Source organism: Zonotrichia leucophrys, chromosome 2 (genome assembly GCF_028769735.1).
Source record: "Zonotrichia leucophrys gambelii isolate GWCS_2022_RI chromosome 2, RI_Zleu_2.0, whole genome shotgun sequence".
In the NCBI taxonomy this organism is placed as follows: Eukaryota; Metazoa; Chordata; class Aves; order Passeriformes; family Passerellidae; genus Zonotrichia; species Zonotrichia leucophrys.
This window is the reverse complement of record NC_088171.1, coordinates 21,600,118-21,623,064: the sequence shown is the minus strand read 5'-3', so window position 1 is coordinate 21,623,064 and position 22,947 is coordinate 21,600,118. Positions and strand designations below refer to the sequence as shown.

General features: G+C 39.5%; 1 protein-coding gene across 1 annotated transcript in view; it reads right to left on the bottom strand.

The window, feature by feature from the left end:
- The window catches only part of CUBN (cubilin), a 145,288-nt gene that overhangs the window by 2,598 nt on the left and 119,743 nt on the right, over positions 1 to 22,947 (bottom strand). Inside the window, exons 59-67 of the mRNA XM_064704204.1 lie at positions 18,804 to 19,004; positions 16,449 to 16,578; positions 15,324 to 15,541; positions 5,035 to 5,249; positions 3,883 to 4,045; positions 3,197 to 3,405; positions 2,409 to 2,556; positions 2,109 to 2,290; positions 843 to 1,008 (exon numbers count right to left, since the gene is read on the bottom strand). Of these exons, the coding sequence (XP_064560274.1) occupies positions 843 to 1,008; positions 2,109 to 2,290; positions 2,409 to 2,556; positions 3,197 to 3,405; positions 3,883 to 4,045; positions 5,035 to 5,249; positions 15,324 to 15,541; positions 16,449 to 16,578; positions 18,804 to 19,004 (1,632 nt within the window). The remainder of the gene's footprint in view (positions 1 to 842; positions 1,009 to 2,108; positions 2,291 to 2,408; positions 2,557 to 3,196; positions 3,406 to 3,882; positions 4,046 to 5,034; positions 5,250 to 15,323; positions 15,542 to 16,448; positions 16,579 to 18,803; positions 19,005 to 22,947) is intronic.

The window sequence follows — 22,947 nt, the reverse complement described above, 5'->3', positions numbered from 1 at the left end:
ACTATGGATTTATACAATGGCTGTCTATTTATTTTCTTTTCCTTTCCCAACAAATTCTATCATTATGCCAGTCTATTTGACTCTTAGTAAACTTTTTTTCATGAAACTATTTTACCCCTAAGCTATTGTTGTTGACTACTAAAAGTCAACTCAATGCCCATATTTTTTTAAGTAAAGTTAGGATTGTCTTTTTTTTGACCACATTCTTTTTTGACACTTTCCTACACTGAGCTTTCCTTGCCTTTCCATCACTGGGTCACTCAGTACTGTACTGTTATTCTGCAGTACTTCTCATCTGGCCACGAGCTTTCCTCCCTCTAGTAACTCAGCGTCATGAAGAAACTCTTGCTCAGCTGTTCACTGCCATTTCATAAGCCATCCATGAATGTGTCCATGATATAGTCACTACACAGATTTACAGGTAGTTTATTTTCTTGGGGCAGCTTCCTGTCCCCTTCAGGCTTAGCCGTGCCTTGCTCCTCAGGGATATCACAAATGGACCACTGAGTCACCACCAGCACCACCACTCTGTGGATCCCAAGGCAGATGTTCCTGATATTTTCCAGCCTCTCATTGAAAGAAGGAGATCTTTATCTTAAGAGGACGACATCATCTGAGGTTTCTAAAGTCAACATTAGGAGAGGGAATTGCTTCCATGTCGTAAAATAAATCTTGCCCCAGGGGCCTTGAGGAGCAACTGCCTCTCTCTGGTGACTGAATAGGGTGGATTTTGGGCTCTAAGGAAGGTCTAAAGAGGTGATGAGGAAGGATCCATAAAGAGCTGAATTCCACATTGCTGCATTTTCCTTCTATGTATAATTATTTTGTAGTTACAGCCTTACCACTTGATGATGAAGTCCAAGTAATTTCATATCCATCATGAACCACTGAAAAATCGCTCTTGAAACGAAGGTAGACAACATGGTTTTGGGGGAAGATGGGACTGGGCACAGTGTTCCCACAGAACCTGCCAAGTAGTGGTGATTGCACATCACTCCCATTTCTGACCTTCAGGGAACAAAAAAAATTTACAAAAAATACTGTCAGCATTAAATTCCTATGCACTTATACACCAGCACAATTATTCACGATACAAACACAGCACAAACTAGGTAGCAACTTGCATGCTTACTATAGCTGTAATTTTAATACTGCTATATTTCCTACCACATATTCTTGTGTGGAAGGAAAAAGAGACCATTAACTGGTCTGAGTTTTATAAGTAATTCTACAGAACAAGTATCATCAGAAACAGGCAGCTAAATGTTATAGTGTGAATATCTCCTGACTGAAAAAATTGCTTGACTAGTAGCTAAGATGTTCTTATGCAATTCAAGCCTGTGTTTTGCTTTTCATAAGAAATATTAATATTCCAGATGAAAAGATTAATTCTTTACCCTGCAGACTGCTCTTTTCCCCAGTCACATTAAGACACAGATCATATTACATAGCTCAGATTTAATCTGATTTTTTTCCTGCACTCCAATAATGCTGGTGCTTAGATCCATTTCTTGAGACAGTAAAGAGGATATGAAAATAGAGCTAAATAATGATTCTGCCACAGACATGTGATTTTTGTCATCTGACCAGAGAACAGGGAAACCTGCAAGAATGAGGATTGTGTAGGTGGAAAATACAATTTTCACTGGCCCAAAGTATTTTTGCAAGTGTCTTACAGTTGTCACTGGAGTTTGTTGGTTTCGGTTTTGTTGTTTTTTGGGGTTTTTTTAAATTGCTTTCTTAGGAAAAAAATCTTTCTTGAGAAAAATTTCAAGCAGATGGAATCTACTGATGTGACAAAACCACTCAGATTTATGGCTTTCTTTTCATTCATGGATGTTAGTATCAAACACAAACTATTCCAGATGACTCTGTGAACTGGGTAACCTCAACAAGAGCTAGGTAAGGATAAAATAATGAAACTATTTATTCACTGGGTTTGGATTTACTAGGGTGTATTTTTTCACCATAAAACTCTGGCAATAATTATTCCCTAATTCAGTCAGCTCAACTCAGACTTGATCCAAACTTTATCCAAACATACTAATATCCTTTGAATCTAGCAGATTTGTACATAGGCTCACAAAATATGTAGACTTGCATGATACCTCTAGGAAATCATGTGAACAGTGGATGCTGTCTTCCAAACTGAAAGCGTGGAAAAAGAGAGATATTGTGTGATTTGGGGGAGCTCGAAGAATGATAGAACAATCCATATTATTGGGGTGAAGACCAGGCCAGCCAGGGCTCTTCAGGTAACCAAATGACTGATTATACTCTCTGCTGCAACCTTGAGACAGAAAACCAGAAACATGTAAGGATTTCAGATTTCTGTATTGCATTTCAGTGTATGAAATATACAAAGAAAATAGTAGATAGGTTTTTTTGGGACATTTCTTCAAGCTTACCTGTAGCTTGATAGGAAAATCTGAATCCATTGTTAATCATATATTCATCTGACTTGAAAGTCACAATGGCAGTGCGATCATAAGAATAAAACTCAGGGACTTGAAAAGTTTCAGTGCCACAGAATCTATGGACTGACCCTTGGCTCTGCTGGAATTTAATACATCACAAGTTACTTAATTATATAATTCAGTTTTATATGTACTGAACATAAGGTAAATAAATTGCTCGACACTTTCTATACCAACTATGAAATTGCATTTTAAAGTTATCCTGGAAATCACTTAATAATATCTCAACATTTCATGTTGAATTATTATTAGGAAAAAATAGAATATAGGAGCTATTCTCATGCCAAAATAAGAAATGAAAGGAGGTTTAGAATATGAGGGACATAAATATTGGGGTTTTTTTCTGGTGTTTTTTAACACTCTTCCTGGCATGAGTATTCATTTATTTATGGTTCGTGGATAGGAGGAATCGCAATGAAAACTTGCTGTGGGACACTTTTTCCTGTGTGTTAGGTTTGGCAGCAGTGATACTTGGTCCAACTGAGAAAAAGTGTGTAACGCTTGCCCAGATCTAACTCCAGGTGTGCACAGAGTGCTTCTGAGAGGGCTGTGTACAGTTACCACGTGTCACTTGGGGCACAGTCAGCAATGCTCTGGATGTGCCCTTCATAGAGGATCATCCATGGATATATTACCAAATAATAAGTTTCTTCTCTCTTTCCAAAGATTGAGGGGCACTGAATGGGAATGGGGAATGGTATCCCCTGTAAATTCCTTACTGTTGGTGAATCCTGGAGCTCTAGGTAGTTCTGAGAGCAGTCCTGGCTGGGATGGAGGTGGAAGGTCTCTACCACCACCCTGACTTGCTCTTGCGGAGGGGCGTCAATGACCCAAGAGCAGAGAGTAAAGGGTGGATATTCATTTGGAAAGTTAGGAGATGTTGCAGTCACGGATGTAGAAGTTGCATTATAGATTCCTCCACACAGGCCTGTGTTAAACAGTAACAAATGCATCATAGAGTGAAAACTGAGAAAAACTATTTTTTGAGCAAAACTCAAATGGAGTTGAGTTTTGGATGGCATACTTTTGTATTTGCCTTTGAGTTTCTAGAAGGAAAACAAAAAGCAAATACATGCTAGTGGAGTCAATATATGTCATCAAACTCAAATAAATGTTTGTTTCCTATTTGTTAACAATCTGTGAGCATTTCTGTTTTGTACTCTCAGACTGACAACCTCCTCCCATCCAGCTAAGACCAAAGAGAATTGTACTGGGGTCAAGCTGTTTTTAGCTTTCCTAGAGATGCTGTGCTACTGACTGTCTTTACCCCTTCCTGAGACTTATGTCTAGAACAAATTTTGAGATATTTAAATATGAATGTCCATAAAGAGTTATATAAATATTTAAATATGAATGTCCATAAAGAGTTATATAAATATATGCATATATATATTTGTATACTTACGATCTACTGCGGTGTAGGTGGCATTGAAACCCCTCCTTTCCACATAACCGTCTGTGACAAATTTCACTGTCAAGAAATTACGGGTAGAAAGAAAAGGAGCTGGCACTGCAGATCCACAGAATGTGCCAACTAAATTGGCATTTTCATTATCTCCATCATAAAGCTGAAAGAAGCAAAATATATAAGCCACTAATAGTTTAGGCACAACAAACAAAGAGAAATACAACTCTCTGACCTCACCTTACATTACAATTTGGTTTACTTGAAAGTGCAGTGAATTCTCTTGTGCTTTAACAGGATGTTCTTGATTACCATAATTATTCACTGCCATATTAACTGTTTCTGTTGGACAGGCTAAATCTCATTATGGAACATTCTGGTCCTGTCTCAGCAAATCCATCAAAAAATGATTACATTTTAATTTGGCACTCTCATTTCTTTATTATATGTAATCTCAAAGTGCTTTTCTGTGAGAAGATAGATTTTATTCATCAAAATGTAGAATGAAATCCTTGTTTCATTGAGTATCTCCAATGTTCAACAGGATCTATAGCATTCCTTGGTGGAGTTTGTTTAGCAGCATTCTGCAATCTGATGGTTTGTATGCTCATCTCCAAGAAAATAGCTTCTACAGGTGAGCACTGAGCACCAAGATTTTTGATGAAAAAAAGGAGAAAAATTATATTAATTCTAGTCCTTTCAAGCAATTGTGCATGTATATGCATAATTTCCCTCTGCCTGTGTCATTCCTGTCCAGAAGTTATCAAAAATAATTCATTCACCCTTCCTCACTGCCTTGTCCTCAGTTTTTAATTCTTGATTTCTCTTTAGTTGGTTCTGCTCAATTTCAACCTGATATTCTGAAGGTTTACTTTACATCTGTTTGAGTTTTGTTTTGTTTCTATTCTGTGAAATAAATACTCATTAAATGAGCAGTCTAAGACCAGAAGTGTGTGTAATGTTAAAACTCTTACTGATTTCCAGAAAGGCAGAATGACATCTGGTGTAGTAATCTAACCCAATGAAAAAATTCAATTATAATAAGGAATTTAATTTCTTCTTAGGATCATTTTCTATTAATAAAGTTAGCCTTGTGGAGAGGATAATTGTATCTCACTGATATTTTCTTGTTAACATACTGAGCTGTCTTACTTTGACATAATCATATCGGCACATCCAAGCCGATTGTGCTTCAAGCTCAAATGAGGAGAAGGTGAGGTTGATCCGTTTGTTGGCAGGTGCAGTTATGATCCATACACAGTCCAGATTTCTCCCATATCTTCTGGTCACATTGGAGACTGGAGGGCCAAAGGTAGAAGCTGAAGAAGCTGAAGCTGACAAGTAACCACCACAGCCATTCTGAGGTCCTGTTGAAGAAGCAGAAGCTTTTTAATAGCAATTCCTGGCATTTATTTAATCTTTATATAATTTATTTAACTCTTTAATGTTAATCCAGGAGCTTTTATCTGCGCTACAGTATTTTACCATCCTCTCTTGCAAGGACTATCTGAGTGATTAAAAGATTTTCAAGACAAAGAGCGACATGAACCACAACTAGATTTCATAGAGTGAATTAAGAAAGGCTCATGTCTTTTGTTGAATATAAAAGCAGTATTTACTTTGAAAATATCTCGATAGGAGTGTTTAAAAGAGACTGTCAGAAGATAGAGGGCAGCAATGAAACAGAAAAGCATTGGTCTGAGGGCCTACGAACGGGATCTTTGCTGGCCTCTGAGAATATTTAGTCAGTAGGGGGCACTGAGCTGTTGGCTTTGAAAAGGTGATATAAAATCAAGTTGCTTCTTTTGGCAATACAGCCGCATCCTAGAGGGACCGAATTTGGCAGCCTGGCACTGTATTCACAAATCTAGCTAAAAGGGATTTCTGGAAGTGTTTTGCTTGGTGGGAACTTACAGCCCCTCTGAAATGCAGGCTGCTTTTCATTTCGTTCCCACAGCTAGGGCTAAGTCCTTGACTTATTTACTGTGAAAATTTGAACTCAATAAAGTCAGTCACATTGAAAGAAATTACCTTTGGAGAAAAGCAGTTATTTATCACATTGAATTCCAAGCAAGCAAAACCCACAGATTATCTGGCAGGCTTTTTTAATAGTTTTATTTCCAGAGGTTGGACTGGGCTAGTAAATGTGATCATCAATTCACTTATTTCCTGCTCCAGTCTCTATGAGGTCTCCTGGCCACTTATTTAGCTTTGGAATTTCAATTAAATATTGTTCTACTCTTGCTTTGGGGTCGAAGGAAAGAGTTTTTGTAAACTGCACAGAGCAGAGGAGTAACTGCAAGCCTGTTGTCTCCTGCAGCAAATCCATTTATGAGCATTCAATAGCAGATGAAGATGCAGCTGTGGCTGAGCAACACAAGCAGAGTTTCAGAATTTCATCTGTGTGTAAAATATGCCTGTCTGGCACATTCAGTGACTTCACCTTGACACACTGATGCATTTCCAGACACATAAAACTGTGCCTTACTTGAGCCACAGTATTACAAAAGATCATGCTGGTGAGAAATCAGCATTTAAGCATCAGGATTGCATCAAGAACCCGGGGCTTGCGAGACTGTAGTGGTTAAAGCAGAGTGACTAAGGCTGAAAGTTGTCCTGCTCTACCAACCAAAGCCAGAAGAGCCCCACCCTGTAAAGCAGTTTGCCTAAAATCAAAATCCTCATAACGTCAGATTTCAGATTTTCTATAGTTAAAAATGAACAGAAGAAACTTATTACAAAGTGAAAAAGCCAGAAATTAATAGAGTATAGTCCAGTTTTGTGGGCATTTAATGAAGTCAGAAACTTGGAAAAGTGTTAGCATTCATTCCAGTGCCACTCCAGAAGGCGAGAACAACAGCAGGGGAAATGTGAGCAATAAATCACATTCTCACAAATAGTCTGGGAAGGAGGAAAATGTCAGCCAGGAGGGTGCCTGGGCCCTAGGAGTGCAGTTTCCCTATATTTTTCTCTGTGTTCACTCTTCTGCATGATTTATTCTATTCCTCTGAAACAATGTTATTGGGGCTGTCCCCTGCAAGCATTTAAACATAACATTAAGCATATAAATGTCAATCCAAGATCATAGTCTGATCATCCAGCCCTGCAATATTGAGTCTGGACTGAGTATATGGGTCAGACACTAACAAAGCTCCCCTTCCCTTTTTCAAGGGTGAAATTGCAGAGATGCCAGTCAGACCACAGCAACATGAGTCAGGGAATTGCCACAGACCCATGCAACAAGAAGGCTCTTAGTGCTGCAGGATCATCCTTTTTTGAATATTAAATATCTGTATTTTTGCATAGTAAAATTCACTGCTAACTGTGCAGCTATACAGACAGCTCAAATACAAAGAGAAAAAATACACATGGGGGTAAGCTCTGAGTGTACAGCATATGAAAGGGACCTGACAGAGAGAGAAGCAGGCCAAATTCCCATTATCAGAAAATTAATTCCAGATAGTATAGTATAACCAGCAATATCATCTAAGGGGAGATAAATAACTGAAAATGTGATTTGTAGGTAATAAAGATGAAGTTTCACAATCCCCAGCCTGCTCAGCTGAGATAGAGTCAGATGCTTACAGGACAGTACATTATAAATAACAGATAAACTGGAGGCTGACCAGATATCAAGTAGTCCTACATAAAGCCAAATAAAGAGGAGTCCTTGTTGAAAAATCCATCTATCTTGGTGCTTTTCAGTGCTGACCAATGTTACATCTGATTGCAGGCACCAGAAGTTGCACAATAGTGAAACTGTGCAGTGAAGGGAGCACCCACAAGTAAATGAAGAACCAACTGCTTAACAGGAGGGAACTAAGAGAAACACTATCTCTGTGTGTTTTAGCCAGGACACAACACATTGCTTTAAAAATCAGCACCTCTTCTGAACAGAAGGCCAAAGAGCAGCCAACCAGCCTGCAGGTGATTTTTAAAGGAAAGACACTCATTACTGGCTAACACAGCCAGAAGATAATGTAGCTAAAATCCAGGCAAAATCTGGGACTGAGAATTCTGGTAATCTGTAGAATAGACTCTTATATATTAAAAGCTGAACTTGATCAAGATAATGAGAAATGTACCTTATAAAATAATTTGTATGTCAGCAGATGGAGCAACTACATGGCAACTACTTTCTTATTTTAAATAAAAATCATAAGGTCATCATAAATCAGATGGCAATCTTGTTCTCATAAACAGCTTGCCAGAGAATGCAAATTATCAGAACTAGGGCACACACTGTCATCCCTAATTGCTTTTGGTGGAAAGCATTAGTGAAACTAAAAGGCTCCAGGACCATTCAGAAAAGAAGTAATTGAAGGTTCCCTATGGCAAATAAAAATCATTACAGCAGAGACCAAGCACATGTTTCTCTGTTAAGAGTTATACCCTCTAGATATGGAATGAAGATGAAGATAAATCTTTGAAGCTTCCTGCCTTTGAAGTACAGCCAGGGGAAAGGTTCATTTATATAGGTATGGGTGCAATGAAAGGGTAACCTACTGTATAGTTTGAAATCTATCAGAACCAACTACACCACTGACATTTCAAAAGACAACAAAGTGATTTTGGTGTCTTTCCCTTCTTTTAAAAATAAGCACCCAAAACAACTTCTAGAAGGCTGCAAAATTAAAGAAATTGTCTAGTTCTGCTTGACAGTAATGAAAATTCCCTCCAAGACTTCTGACTCTCTTTTGTTTTCACCTAGAAGCATCCCTGGGTACTCTAGACTTTGATCTGAACTAAAGATGAGTGTAAGCAAAGATTAATTCAGTTAAGACTAATTCTTCTTTTTTGATGGGTCTTATTTCCAGTGCATGGGAGTGGCTGGACATACATACTGTGGCTGTAACAATTAGCTCATACCTTGTCTGGATCGTGGCTTCAAACAGTAGGACAGGACTGGAGTGAGGAATTGTACTCTTCTGCTTTGTCTCATGGGTGATACTGAAGGTTGGTGAACCTTCTCAGGCTGGGCTGTCGCCATGTTTGGCAATCATTGCACCAACATTGTGATTTTGTGTGGCTGCAGGCCCTGTCCACAGAGCCTGCAACATTTCAGGAGACCTCTGAAAGCACAAGGCCCTTTAGAGTCCTTAGCCAGCCTTTATGCAGAAAAGCTTTTTGACTGGTTTGATGGCCTGGCAGTGGTACTAGCAGTGACATTTAGGACTGTAAAGCCCCAGTATCCTGCTTTAGCCAGGTTTCACAAATGCAGTCAGGTGAAATTTGTATCCTTAAGGTTCTTTGGACTGATACCAAATATAACAGTTCAGACATGCTCTGTGGCAAGCCTTCAAAACTGATTTATGTACTGTCCTATCCAACTCCTTGATGCATGTCTGGGAGACCAGAGGCTGACATGCAGTCTTGACTAATTCCAATACCTACTAATTCTGAATTAGTGTTCATATTTGGCACCACAGCTACTTAAGCCTTTGCAGATCTCTCTTGTGAATGAGAAATGTCTCCTCACCTCTTTTTTGTATGCACCAGAGGAGAGATTTTCAGCTGAAGAAGTCATTGACTTCAGTCAAACTAAGACAGTTCATGCCAGCAGAGTTCACCCACAGTTTTGGAAAGGGCCATTAATCTGAATATCCCATCAGCTTTCAACCATTTAGTCACTACAAATATATGTAATTACTGTGTCTGAAAACCAGCTTACCCCTCAATTTTTCAGATCAGACAAAAATTTCTTATTTTAATGTCTGCTTTTCTTCTCATCTGCCCAATTTGAACATGCAAGCCCTTTCTATTTTTCTTGCTTTGGAAGAAGAAATCCTTCACTGAAGATAGTCAAGCACTGGATGCAATCCTATGCAGTGTGCTCTGGGATCACCCTGCTTGAGCAGGGACGTTGGAGCAGATGACCCACGGTGGTCCCTTCCAACCTCACCCATTCTGTGACCCTGAGATTAATTAACTGACATTTCTGAGAGACATTTGTAGACTATCCCCTAGCTCAACAGTTGTATTCTTTTCAAAGACACCAAAGAGATGTATTTCAACACCACAAATGCATTCTAAATTTAGTGAGATTTCAAGCTGATGGATATTTGAGACCCAAAATACATTTAGAAACAGTCTGGGAATTGTGACTTATGATCGTATATTCTGATCTTGTCACAGATGTTCTTATTTTCCTAGACTATAATAAGATCAAGAAAAGATATGATTAGCCACAATTTATTCACTTATTTTAATACATAAAACTAACCATAAGTTATCCATGACAGTGTAATGAAATGTGTATTACTAATGGGTAATATATTTGGCAAAAAAATTGAGTGAACTGAAAGCCCAAATAAATTTCTGCCTGAAGATTTGTGACATTCAAACAATTTACTTCTCAGTTTACTTAATTCTCCTCTGTAGCACCAGGGTCCAAGTTCAGGTTGGATACCTTGAGATTCAGCCCTGGGAACCAGTCCTAATGGGATGTAAAATCTCTGCAAGTCACTGCTGCTTTTCCAAAGATATGAGAAAATACAACAACATTTACATGCCACAGTCAAGGACACATTCTTCTAAGATTTTTTTTTTTTGGTGCAGGAAGACAAATTGGCAGGATTCAGCTGTGCTGATTGTTATGTGCCTTCCACACAACAGGCCACAACTGCTGTTACCAGTGCAGGTGCCTGGTGCCACCTACAGCAGGTACCACCATTAATTACATAAATCAGTGCAGTGAACTATTTCTGGTGGTATGAGAATTTAAATATGACTCACAAAAGGACACCTACCCCTGGCCTATGCAACAGAATATTCAAACCAGTATTTTACACCTTATATTGCTCATTCAGAATTGAGGGGGCTTTTTCAGCAATTCTGAACAACCCAAAGAGACTCTGCAGCAACTGTGCATGCTGAACACTGCTGAAAAAGGCCACCTAGAAACCAAACATAGAGTAAGCCATAGTTTCAGTTTACAGGACAGAACACGAACTGCAACAAAATGAGGCAATTTTTTTTTTGTTGATACATTAAAATAGCATAAAAATGCTTTGAAAATTCTACTGGATCAATTTTTTAAAAAGCAGACTGTAATTTCATTAGGGGAGAGCATAACAGTAAACCTGTTAGTGACAGGCTTTTAGTGTATTCAATTCCACACAGGAAGTAAGTAATTCAATACACAGCAAATAGAATAAGAGAAGGCAGATACCTCTGGGTGATTTATCAGGTAAATTACAGATCATCTTATCAAGAAGAAAAGCATGTAGATTATAAACTATTTCTATTATATGCAAACTAGATTATTTATGTAAATTACCTATGAATGCAGTTTTCTGGTATATCAGGGAAGATTAATTTTTTCCAGCTATTTTTCTTCTAAACTCTACTTGCTTATGATTATTTTTCTCATGTAAAATGATTAATATTCATTCAATAGAAATGATGATTTGTATAAAAAGAATAGAGAGATCCTGGAGGGAAAAACTGAGCAAACAGAGGACAATGTAGAGGATGGGGTCTTTCAGGAATTAATATTCCAACAGCCTAATGGTTGCCAAAGGTTTAGGAGACATTTCTCCTGCCCTAGAGCCAGAAACACTAGTCTTCTCATTGAGGCTGCCCTATTCTTCTTGCCTGTCTATATCCACTGGGTTTTCTACATCTTGTGTTTAAATCATAATCTTTTTGTGACACTAGACTGTTGCTTTATTCTGCCTGTGTAGTGGAATTGTGGCCCATGAGCTCATAAGCCCTAAAATAATGCAAACAAGGAACCACAATGGTATTTATCCAGTACACAATGCTCATATTTCACAATGCATAAACTTGGATTTCTCCTGCCTGCTCACAAAAGTGAGTATAAAAAAGAGAGGGGGAAAAAGCTGGTCACAGCTTGAAGTCAAGCACAATTTAGGGCAGTAGAGAAGAAGCAGGCAATCTTCCTCCCCTCCTGCACCCCACCTTCTCCACTGTCCCAGCTGCTGCAGTTCTACCTGTATTAAGTGAATAAAGCTCAGGAAGAGCCTTCTGACTCAACTCACTTATCTAACCATGTGCAACACTTTGCTTCTTGTACATCCATGTGAATTCCTTAGAAAGCCCCAGTGAGCAGGCCTGCATTTCAGAAGACCCCTGGATCCTGCTCTGATGGTTTACAGGCATTTTTCATCACTGGCACAATACAGCGATGTACATCAGCAGAGAGCTTTCAAGGAGAAATTACTTCCTCTTAATGAGGTCACAGATATATCTCCCAACAGGGATTTCTGACTCTTTAAAACAAGAAAAACCCCCAAATCTTTATATCTTCCTAGCTTTTGTATCATATGCCTCAGGGGATCACAAATTCAGGTGAGAGGGTCACCCCATTAGTGAATGGGAATAGGCTCCATTTGTCACCCAAGTGCTATTTGTGCTATTACAGCAGGGATGGCAGAGGTGTGTGCAGGCTCTGTCCCTGCCAGCCAGGGTCAGTAAAAAACTCAGATCTTCCCCTAGAGCTTAAAAGATAATCAGGAGATCTTTAGCCAAGTCACAAGCTCAGTACATGCCGATCTCCTTCTTTGGGGAGAGATCTTAGCTTTCCTTCCTTCACAGAGACATCTCATGTAACCAGATGCCTTAAGCTGATATTGATTTCTATCTTCTCTTCCTTTTATTGATTGCCTAGAGGAGCACATGCTTGCTGTGGAAAAGAGTTCTATTTCTCATTTTACAGACTGGAAAAAAAGGCAGAAAAAAAGGTCAGTGGTAACTAAGGTAAGAGAAGTCTGTCTTTTCCACAAATTTAACACTTGGAGCAGGCTGTATCTTCCAGTCATCCCAGCTCTCCAGCTCTGCCTGAGAGGATGTCCAAGTGATTCCAAATATGAGGTTGATAAGTGCCCAAACTTAGCAGCAGAAATAGTGAAAAGATAAACCCTCTGAACCACATCACAAGGGCCATATGTTCCCCTGCCTCAAGCAGACCATCTCACAGAATTATGACAAAGAATGCTGCCTGTGAATTGTGCACTTTTTATTACACAGTGTATGGAGTAGCACAGGGAAAGAAAAGATATTTGACAAGAAAGATGACGTGTTGCTAAATGGCCAAATGAAAACTCTCTCAGACTTTCTTTTAGTGTCCTTTTCCTGACTAGTGGAGGGACCTTGAATATTCTGTTGGAGGCAGGATCAGTGATGGAAACGTACTGTTTTAATAAAATCAGGGAAGGTTTTCTACAGAAATTTCAGTGTTTAACTCTTTGAGTGCCTGGATAATCCTAGATGTAGGCAGTATTCCTTAAAGAGCCTGATCAGGAAAGAAATTGGAAGAGCTTGTGGGGAAAGGAAATAGTTTAGTTTACTACAAACAGAAACAGTACATTGTTTCTCTCCAATACATAATCAGGGTCACTCACAACATGAAACAGAGAGCAATAATTATGTTATCCAGTTATGTTTCCCTGGGGCAGCTAGAGAATAATGTGCTCGTTGTCATCCAACAGAGAATGAGGTTTCTTGTTTCTCTACAGATACCATCTTCCTTATTCAAGAGATTTATCATTAGGAATTGTCATCTGATTGCATTTTTACTCTTACAAAACCACATGGGTTTTATCTTTTAACAGACATGAGGGAGCTTCTTTAAAGCACCATGTAGAATAACAGGCTTTTAGATCTGCATGGTTTTATTCTCTTTTATTTGAACCATAATCTGAGACCTCATAGTACAAAGATGTGTCACAGATTTTCCTGGCTCTGTTTTTTAGGCAAGCCAAGCTGGAAACATTTATAGGATGTGACTCATGTTTTCCTTTTGTAATATGCTTTTCTCCTTTTTGGCCATTCTGTGTTACCATGGGACTGCCAAGATCCTTGCTAATGGCTGTGTGGTTCAGTCCCTGTGGCTTGCTTCCCACAATGAAGAGAGAAGACCGACCATTAAACAGCTCACCACCACAGGCTCTTGGTCACACAACCCATACCTCCTCCTGGGCATCTTTTATAACTTGCAACTCATAGCTCCTGAGTAACCCATGCAACATCTCAACCTTGCTTTTCTTGGGAGCCTCCAGAAATGTCCCTCCAAAACATCTAAGAGATGTCAAAGTTTATTCATAAAAGGCTTCTCCTCACTCTAGGAAATTATCAGGCAGGGTGCTGACTTGAAGAGCTTGGCTTGTGTTCTGTTGTGTGCTTAAGGAGAAGATCTGGCAAGTTGCACAGATAAATCTAAAGTCAGTGGCTAAAAAATTGATTAAATGCCAACAGGAAGAGGAAGAGCTTGGGGAGTTCCTGATGATCTCACCCTGGAAATACTAACCCAGGCTGCAGTGGATCAGTGGATAACAACTGATACTTCAGCATTTAAAAACAGCAACGTGTGAAGCAACATTGAGTTACCTGGAATACCATTCACAAGATTTAAAGACCATTCACAAGGTCTTAAGCATTCTTGTAGCAATTACTTTAGTGAAGCAAAGGAAGAGTTAATAATAGTTACAACTATGAGGTTCTGCGGGAATATTTTTCTTGGCAAGGCCTGTAGAACCAGTTATTTTTCTTATCTGTAAGTACTTTCTCAGACTATCGAATGAGAAAGTCACTGGCTGGGAAGAGGGAGGGGATTCAGTGACTCAGCAGAAGACTATGTTTGTTCTGCCACAAAGGCCTTTCATTCTCATCTGTCTGAGCGCCAGCTCTGCAAACCAGACAATTACTTCTTTCTAGACCACAAAGACATGGAGTTAATTATACAGGAAAGTAGTAGAGATGACATGAAATCAATTTGCATGTAATAATTTGTTACTTACCATCCCTAAATAATTCAGATAAGGAAATAAAAATCTCCTTTTACACTTTGATCTTTAAAGTAAAGTACTGAATTTAAATGGTTTTTTAAGGTAATAATCAAACTCTGCCCCTTATTCTTCCATCCATCAAACCAAAGGGCATCTAGTGCCTTCTTACTGTGATCCCATTTATTTTATGGCCAGCTACTCAGAATGATCCCATAAATCAGTAGAAATCAGCATAGTGGTGCCTGGTGTGGAACCACAATCTGAACTGACCTCAACACTTTAGCTCTTTAGAAGGTGTGAGGGAAACTGAAAGGAAATGGAAAGTGAGCATAGATTGAAAGGAAGCATCTTTAGCACACCACCAACCTTTGACTACAGAAGAATAGGAATTCTAGGGTATTGCTGTATTTCTGCCAAAAGAGAGATCTTTTGGTGCAGCTGGCCTTCAGTCACCCAAGAAGCACCTTCAGCTTCAGAGGCAGGGAAAGGGTAGCAAGGAATGAAGGAGATCAGTTCAGAACCAGACTGGAATGCAGGGATCCCATAAGCCTAGTATTTAGCTTAGTTCACTCAATTTTCACAAAATCAGAAACATTCTTCTGCTTCATTCACCCCTGGAAAGGGATGTCACAACTGCTCCTCAAAATACAGAAATTACTCACCAGCAGATTAGGATTCTGATAATACACATACCTAGAGTCTCTCTGAAGGATGCTTTCCATCCCCTGTCTTCTCCATAGAAGTCAGTGATAAACACCAGGAACAAGTTACTACTGGAGCTCTTAATATCTGGAGGCAATTCTGAGCCACAGAATTTCCCAAGGAGAGGAGCATGAGTATCTGAGCCATCATACACGGCCACATAATCTTTGTAGCAGGAGGGAGATAGTTCAAGCTGGAAGCTGTTGAATCTGTAAAACACAGTTGGAGTCTCAGGTATCACATTTTCAGTTCTTTTCCTGTGTTATGTGTGTTTAAGTGCTTGAGAAAAGGTCCAAGTACTTGCAGCAGCCAAAGCCATACCAAGGCCAAACACATCTCTCAGGAATAAACCAAGCAAGTATTAAATGCATGGCAAAACCCTTCAGCCAACAAACCTCAGAGAAATTGGGTCCCTCACCCACGGGGCGTCTTGCAAGGCAAGGTGTGAGCACACCTCAGCTTTCCATGAAGCAGGAGGTCTCTCCTGTGCAAACACACCCTCTCTCCCTCCTGCAACTGCTCAGGCTGCAATTCCCTTGGGCACATGAGTGGCCTAAGAAATGCAGGCACAGAGTGCAGGCCAGTGAGTCCTCCTCTTAGCTGGGAAATGTCCTCCTAATTCACAACCACATGATAGAAGAACAGATCAGTTTTTAATTTCTCAGTGGCAAGATTTCGTGGCAATAATCTGCCTCTCTTAGGTAAGACAGCATACACTCAGAAATACCCTATTTTTGGGTGGGTATTATCACTTTGGCTATAAAATGATTACTATCCTTCTAAAAGTATTATTATTTTTCTTGTATAAACTTCTCAAAGGCTGACAGAATTTAACTAAAAAACATGAGTTGCATTTTTACAATTTCTTAGTCTCGTCAGTAAACAAAGTTAAAACTTAAAAAGCTTAAAACTGATTTTTTTACCTAACAAGTTAAAAAGAAAGATGGAAGGGAGCCTGAGGCTGATAAAAGTGACTTCAGTAACCATCTCTTATTTTAGTTTGGCTTTGACCTTGGAAAAGGAGAATCACAGAAAATATTGTCAATAATTGCTGCTGTAACTGGAATCAGAAACCTCCCTGTTCCCTTAATGACAAACTGAATTTGGATTACGTACTTCAGAGCCACTACTTTGCCATTTCCAACTGTGATGTGGTATGAGCAGTTCATGTTGTTGTGATAATCAAGTTGTGAATGGCCTGGACTGCTGATAACACCACTGGAGCCATTGAAAGTGCCACCACAAGCTGTGGAGTAAACAGAAAAAAAAATTATTAGTGTCTGAATACTAGTTTGGTCCTAATTCTCATATTTCTTTCAGAAGTTTACCAGCAAGGAAAGAAAGACCCTTGATAAATGTGGAGCAGTGTTCATTGTCATGCCTAGAACTGTTAAATGTGAGATGTCTTTCAGGCTGTGCTCTGCAGTGGAGGATTAACCAGCACTGCAGTAACGGGTTCTTGCTAATCCACACCAAATGGCATTGGCACTGAGCAGGAACAGACTGAGACTGATTGCAAATGTCCTGCAGGAGGTCCAGGGAGCAGCAGGGAGCAATGGGTAACTCACATGCAGCAGCACGAGTGAGAATATCTCTGCACTCATTGTAGCATGCCAAAAAAAACCTAGCTGATATATGGGCAAAGACATTCCTTCATCCAGATCCTGGCCCCATGGAAACCTCTAATTAGCCACAACTGCACTCATAACCCTATCTCTGACATTTCTGGAATAAATATATGCAGAGCCTCATCATCTGTCAACACCTTGTCAGAGCAGGAGCATTGCTGTAGCATTTGCTCTGCACAGAAATGCACAGAGGGGTCTCCAGGTATCACTGATCCTGCTCCCCACTTCACCCTGGGCTGGGACTCACCAGCACTGTGGGGTGGCTGAGCTGGAGGATGGAATATTTGCTTTCTGGCTGAAAAGCAAGTTAAACTTTGCAATTCTAAACTCCAAGCACTGTTTGGCTTCTCAGGGTTTCTCACCATGGATGCAAATGAGGCCAGGATGTGGCTCATGTTTGTTCCCAGCCTCAGGGCTTCAGGGAACAAAACTTCTAATCTCCATTGTTAGCTTCAGCCTTCATTTTATAATCTTAAACTTAGGAGAAAAAAAAAAGTTTCTCCAAGTCTCCCTGCATCCTGTTGATAAGCTTCTGAGCTTCTGAACTGTGAGCCACACACAGTTTTTCATGTTTTAAAGCAGATGGCATTGCCCAGGCCACCCCCTTAACAAAGACAGTCCCATACAGGGTGCTACTGGATGCAGAGCCCCTGATGGCTCAGGCTGGCAGCCTGGAGAGCTGGCAGATAAGGGACAGGAGTTTGGAAGATAAAGAATCAGCATTATTCTACATTAGGAGGAGGGAGCCTTTTTCATTTTTTTTGCAGCAAACAATGCAACTATGGGGAAGAGGAATGTTAATTGGCAGAATCTGCTTTGTATACAACAACAAGCTAATAAAGCTCCAGTTATCCTTCTCAAATGTCACAAGTCACAAGTCAGATAGCAGCAACTGACTGGAGTGAGTTATGAAGGTCTTTTCCATGAGTAACTGCACATTGTCATTTCTCAGTGCCAGTCCCTCTTTCTTATCTGTAATAGACCATTCATTTCACATAAAGAATTTAGCTTTATGCTTCTGTGGTGTGGCATTAAACATGAGGAATGCATTAAGGGAAATACCAAAGTTAAACTCACACTTTTCTTAGCAGTTAGAAAATAATGCTTTCAAACATAAAAGCGATCTCTACCAGTTAAACCTAGAAAATATTAAAATTTGTTTTGCAAATAAAATCAATTTTCTGGGATATTTGTGTAGATGTAAATTCTAAACCCGGTTGGAAATTTCTTTTTTGAATTCAAATTTCCTCTTTAAAACATAAGAGATCTCTTGTGAATGACAAAAGAGCTTTGGTGAAAATAGATATTAAAAAATAAAAATAAATCTATATCCCAAGTTTTATTTACATTCATTCCTGACACTGCAAGAGGGTCTACAATTGGAGGCATATAGCTGTGTCCATTTACCTGTTCTGTTTCCCATATTGTATAATGTAATTTTAGTATAACTGAGAATTAGACCATTCTCCTGTAAATGATAAAATTTTTAAAAATTAATCAGTTAAAAAAACTAGTGATCTTTCTCCTTAAACATGCAAAGAACAAACAACCAACCAAAACCTGCCAAAAATGGTTGCATCTCTTTTCTACAGAGATGGAAAATATTTCAGTTCCTGATTTGGTGGAAAGTCTAGAAATGAGAATCATGAGGTAATACATAATTCAGAATGTTAATACACACCAAACAGTGCCATGGTCCTGAGAACTGCTTTGAGCAAATGGAGTGCGAAAATGTACCATGTGCACCCATTGAGGGATTCCCAAAATGAGGTACAGCTTTCCTACACAGAACCATTATCCAGAATATTTCTGCCATCTCCAATACAGAAGAGTGTGTGCTCACCAATGGCTCTGTATCTGGCCTGGAACCCAAAGCCCACAATGTGGGAGTCAGTGTAGAAGTTGAGCAGCATGGGTCCAAAGACGCTGACTGGGGCAGGGAGCTCCCTGCCACACAGAGTGATGAGGCGATGAGCGGCCGTGCTCTTCCCACTGAAGATGCTCACTCCATCATAAAGACAAATTCTGCTCAGGACTGATGGGGCTGCATGGACAAAGAGTGCACAAGTGTTAGCAGCATGTTTTACATGTGATTTACTGAGCAACAACTATATAGACCTAATCCAGGAGAAGAATGAAATTTTATATTACTTTCCATTCCAGGGATCTCAGGATTTCCTTTGCTTGCTGAGGAAGCGAAGGTCAATTTTTAACATGCAGTAAAACTGTGGCAGAAAAAGGCAGAGAGGCCTTGTATGTAAGACATCAGATTTGTCTCATTCAACACATCCTATGATCTGGAAAAGGCTCCAGTCCCCTTGAATTTGTGGGAGTTCACAGTTGAGTGAACACTATCTGTGAAGAGGTAAGAAGACCCAACAAAAACGTGGATGTCCTCTGTAGATAAAAGCAATGCACTTTTTGTTACAGGCAACTAGCTACCTGGAATTTCTTTCCCCTTATGCAGAATTCAGTATTCAGTGCAGGGAATTTTAAACCATTTGGAGTGAGATTTTTGAAAAATCAAAAAATAGTCCATACACCAGCAAGTTTCAAAGCTGACCTATTTCTTCCTGATTTTCCTCAAACTTTGGAGTACCTAAACTCACGGTCTTCAGCTTGGCTCAAGGAAAAGTCAAAAGGAAATTTGATCTTGCAGTGATTTTCTAAAGCAATCTATTTTGGGGGGAAAATCAGTGCAGATATTAGGCTGAGTAGGAAAAAAAGGAACACAGAAATAGGAAGTTCAGCATTCTATTATTTTTTTCCCCACTGTTTTAAGCTTCTCATTTACAATCAGGTTTCTGGAGGAATGAGCTGTTTTCTCTGACCCCCTGCCCTACCTTCAGGACTTTCTAGTCACATCACTGTTTGCAAACAGATTTGATTAAGGTGAAAGATCTCAAAAATATGAAAGTCATGTCAGTTTCACAGAGTGACACAATATGCTGAGTTGAAAGGTTCAAGTCCAACTCCTGGTCCTGCACAGCACCATCTCCAAGAGTCACACCATGTGCCTGAGAGCACCGTCCAAACACTTCTTGATCTCTGTCAGGCTGGTGCTGTGACCACTTCCCTGGGCAGCCAGTGCCCAACCACCCTCTGGGTAAAAACCTTTTCCTAATATCCAGCCTAAATCTCTCCTGACACAACCTCAGGCCATTCCCTTGTTTCCTGTCACTGTGCACCACAGAGATCAGTGTCTGTCCCTCTGCTTCCCCTCATGATGAAGCTGTAACTGCAGTGAGGTCTCCCCTCAGTCCCCCCCAGGCTGGACAGACCAAGGGATCTCAGCCGCTCCTCATGTGGCTCCCCTTCTAGACCCTTGACTATTTTCATAGCTCTCCTTTGGAAGCTCTCTAATAGCCTAAAGTCTTTCTTATACTGAGGGGACCAAAAGGTCAATAGCTGAGTAAGAGTGCCAGAGGAATGTTCCCAAAGGACAAGCCACACTTTTAGGGGGTGTGAGAGACCTACAAGCACCATCCAGCAGCACCCTGGGAGCTCAGAGCCAGAGCCACAGCCATGTCATCACCCCCCTGCCCAGCTGGGAGCCATGAGCAGGGGAGAGGTTGTGGGTACCCAGGCCGCCACCACCAAGGGATATATGGTGGGAGCAAGAAGAGAGCCATGTGGGTTTTGCAAGAAAGCTGAATTAATGCTGTCAGTGAAAAACACAGCACACACCTACCAAAAAATGAGTTTCATTAGTTGTTATACCTAAAGGATAACTTGATGTTTTCTTTATCTTTTTCATAATTTATAAGCTTACTGGAAGCTGAGCTGTCACATGTTTATTAAATTATTGTGTTTAGTGACCTGTAAGCAATAATGGGACAGTTACTTAAACTGCAGAGGATTAATGGGGAGTTACCTAAATCTAACAGGAGAGACACTGAGCCTACTGTTGTAGCAGATTTATTCCTGCAGATTGTCCAGTCAAAACAAGCTGCTTCCAGTTGTTGCAGGAAACAAGATAACTCGTATTGAATAGGATGACAAGTAGGAGTGGAGTGATAGTTCTGTTTCATGAGAACAACAGAATGATCTCAGCAGTCAGATGTATCTTAGATCATCTCTGAAGGCTGAATTTTGAAAATTCCTTCTGTCTCAATGAAGACAGTGTATGCTAACATGCTTTGCAATTATGTCAATACAGAAATATGGCATTACATGCTTTGCAATTATGTAAATTCAGAATATGGTGCTTGTCTGACTCTAGTGAGAGTAACTAAGCTGATAACAACCAGCCACCTCAGATAGCTGATAACACTGTTCATAAAAGAATTGGTTTAAAATATTCTTCATTTCCTATACTGTTTTGGAATATTTGATAAGATGATAAAAATTTTAAAAATAATAAACCTTAAAACTCAAATAAAACAAAAAGAAATTGAGATGAGTATTTTAAAGATGTGAAAAATTTAAGAAAGCAGCCTAGGTAATTTTCTGAAAATACCAGAGAAAGGCTTGAAGCGGAACTAATTTCTCAGCAAAGCCAAGGTCCCTAATATTAATCACAAGTTGATTTGCAATGCTGCTTTGGAAAAAATGAGATGGTTAACAAAGGATTGTGAGAAAAAGTCTTAATTTCTAGTTTTGAATTCTTATTATTTGGGTGAATATGATTTATGACTCATAAATTCTGGCAAGACTAGTCATTGTTTGATCTCTATCCTGTACTTCATTCTCTTGTTTACACTTTTTTTAATTTCTCACCAATCTAAATGGATTATTCTGTAAATATTCCCCAGATTCGAATTCTCCTCATATCGTACTTTCAGCTTCTACACATACTCAGCACATCATCCACAATTCTTCTCTGTGGTTTTATTTCCTCTAATCACATAATCTTAGATCTTTTCTAGGCCAGTTTCTGTCCCTTACACTAAAATGAAATTGCTTTCATGAGTCTCCAGAGATCTGTTCCTAGCCAGATGTCAGACCAACATCCTCTTTGAGCTGACAGGCACTTTCCACGTAGTCAGCACTGTTTTTCTTCATAAAACTTTGTCTACTAAGAGCTTTTGCTCATCCTCCTGGTGTTACTGTATCCTCTGTTCTGATTCATCCATGAGGATTCAATGAGAAATCTTCTGTCTTGCCCTCCTTATCTCCACATTAGCTCTGTGTAATCTCATTTGCAAGGACGGATGCAACTGCTCTCTCTGTGTTAGTAACCCCATAATTTTCCAGTTACTATCTTTAAGATAAACTCTTTCCTATCCTTCCATTCATTCCTCTAGCCTTGACAATATTTCTTCCAAATACTTCTGGAGAGATCATTTATTTGGCCTGACATTATGAACACATCCCTGTTTCTTTGAACTGCTGCATGCATTTGCTTTCAAGGCCCTTTGTTATCTATCTGTGCTCTATTTATCATTTCTTGGCACCATTCAGCATTGATACATTGACCCAAAGTTCACATGATAAGAACTTCATTTGTCCTTACATTACATTTTGAAATATGCCTTTAGGTTGTCTCCTTTCCACTTTGCAGAAATTTCTGTCCAGTCTCATTATTGTCCATAAAATCATTTGCTTGATATGATGCCAGCACAAAAGCCTTGATCAAATCTGGGCCCCTGATCATCTGATCCCTAATATCAATGTCCTCTTCCTATCTCTCTGCCTTTAGTCATAGATTCTGTTTCATTTAGTATTGAGGCAGAACCTGTCTTTTTGTTTAAAATGATAAGGCTTTTTTTCCCAATAGCAGCTTGTGATATAAATAGCAATACAACTAGGAATTACTAAAGTAGAAGTATTACCTAGAAACATATCACTGTGCAATATATCAACCAGCTCTGTAGCACAAGATATTGTTTTGAAAGCAAGGAATTAAAATTCTTTCTCATATATATTCTATTTCAAAATGCTCTATTGCTAAATTTATCTATTTTCTGAATTGCCTAGTAACAGTTGAGAAAGCAGATAGAGCAAACTCCAAAACAAAGCTGTGACCCTATCCCAGATTGCAAAAT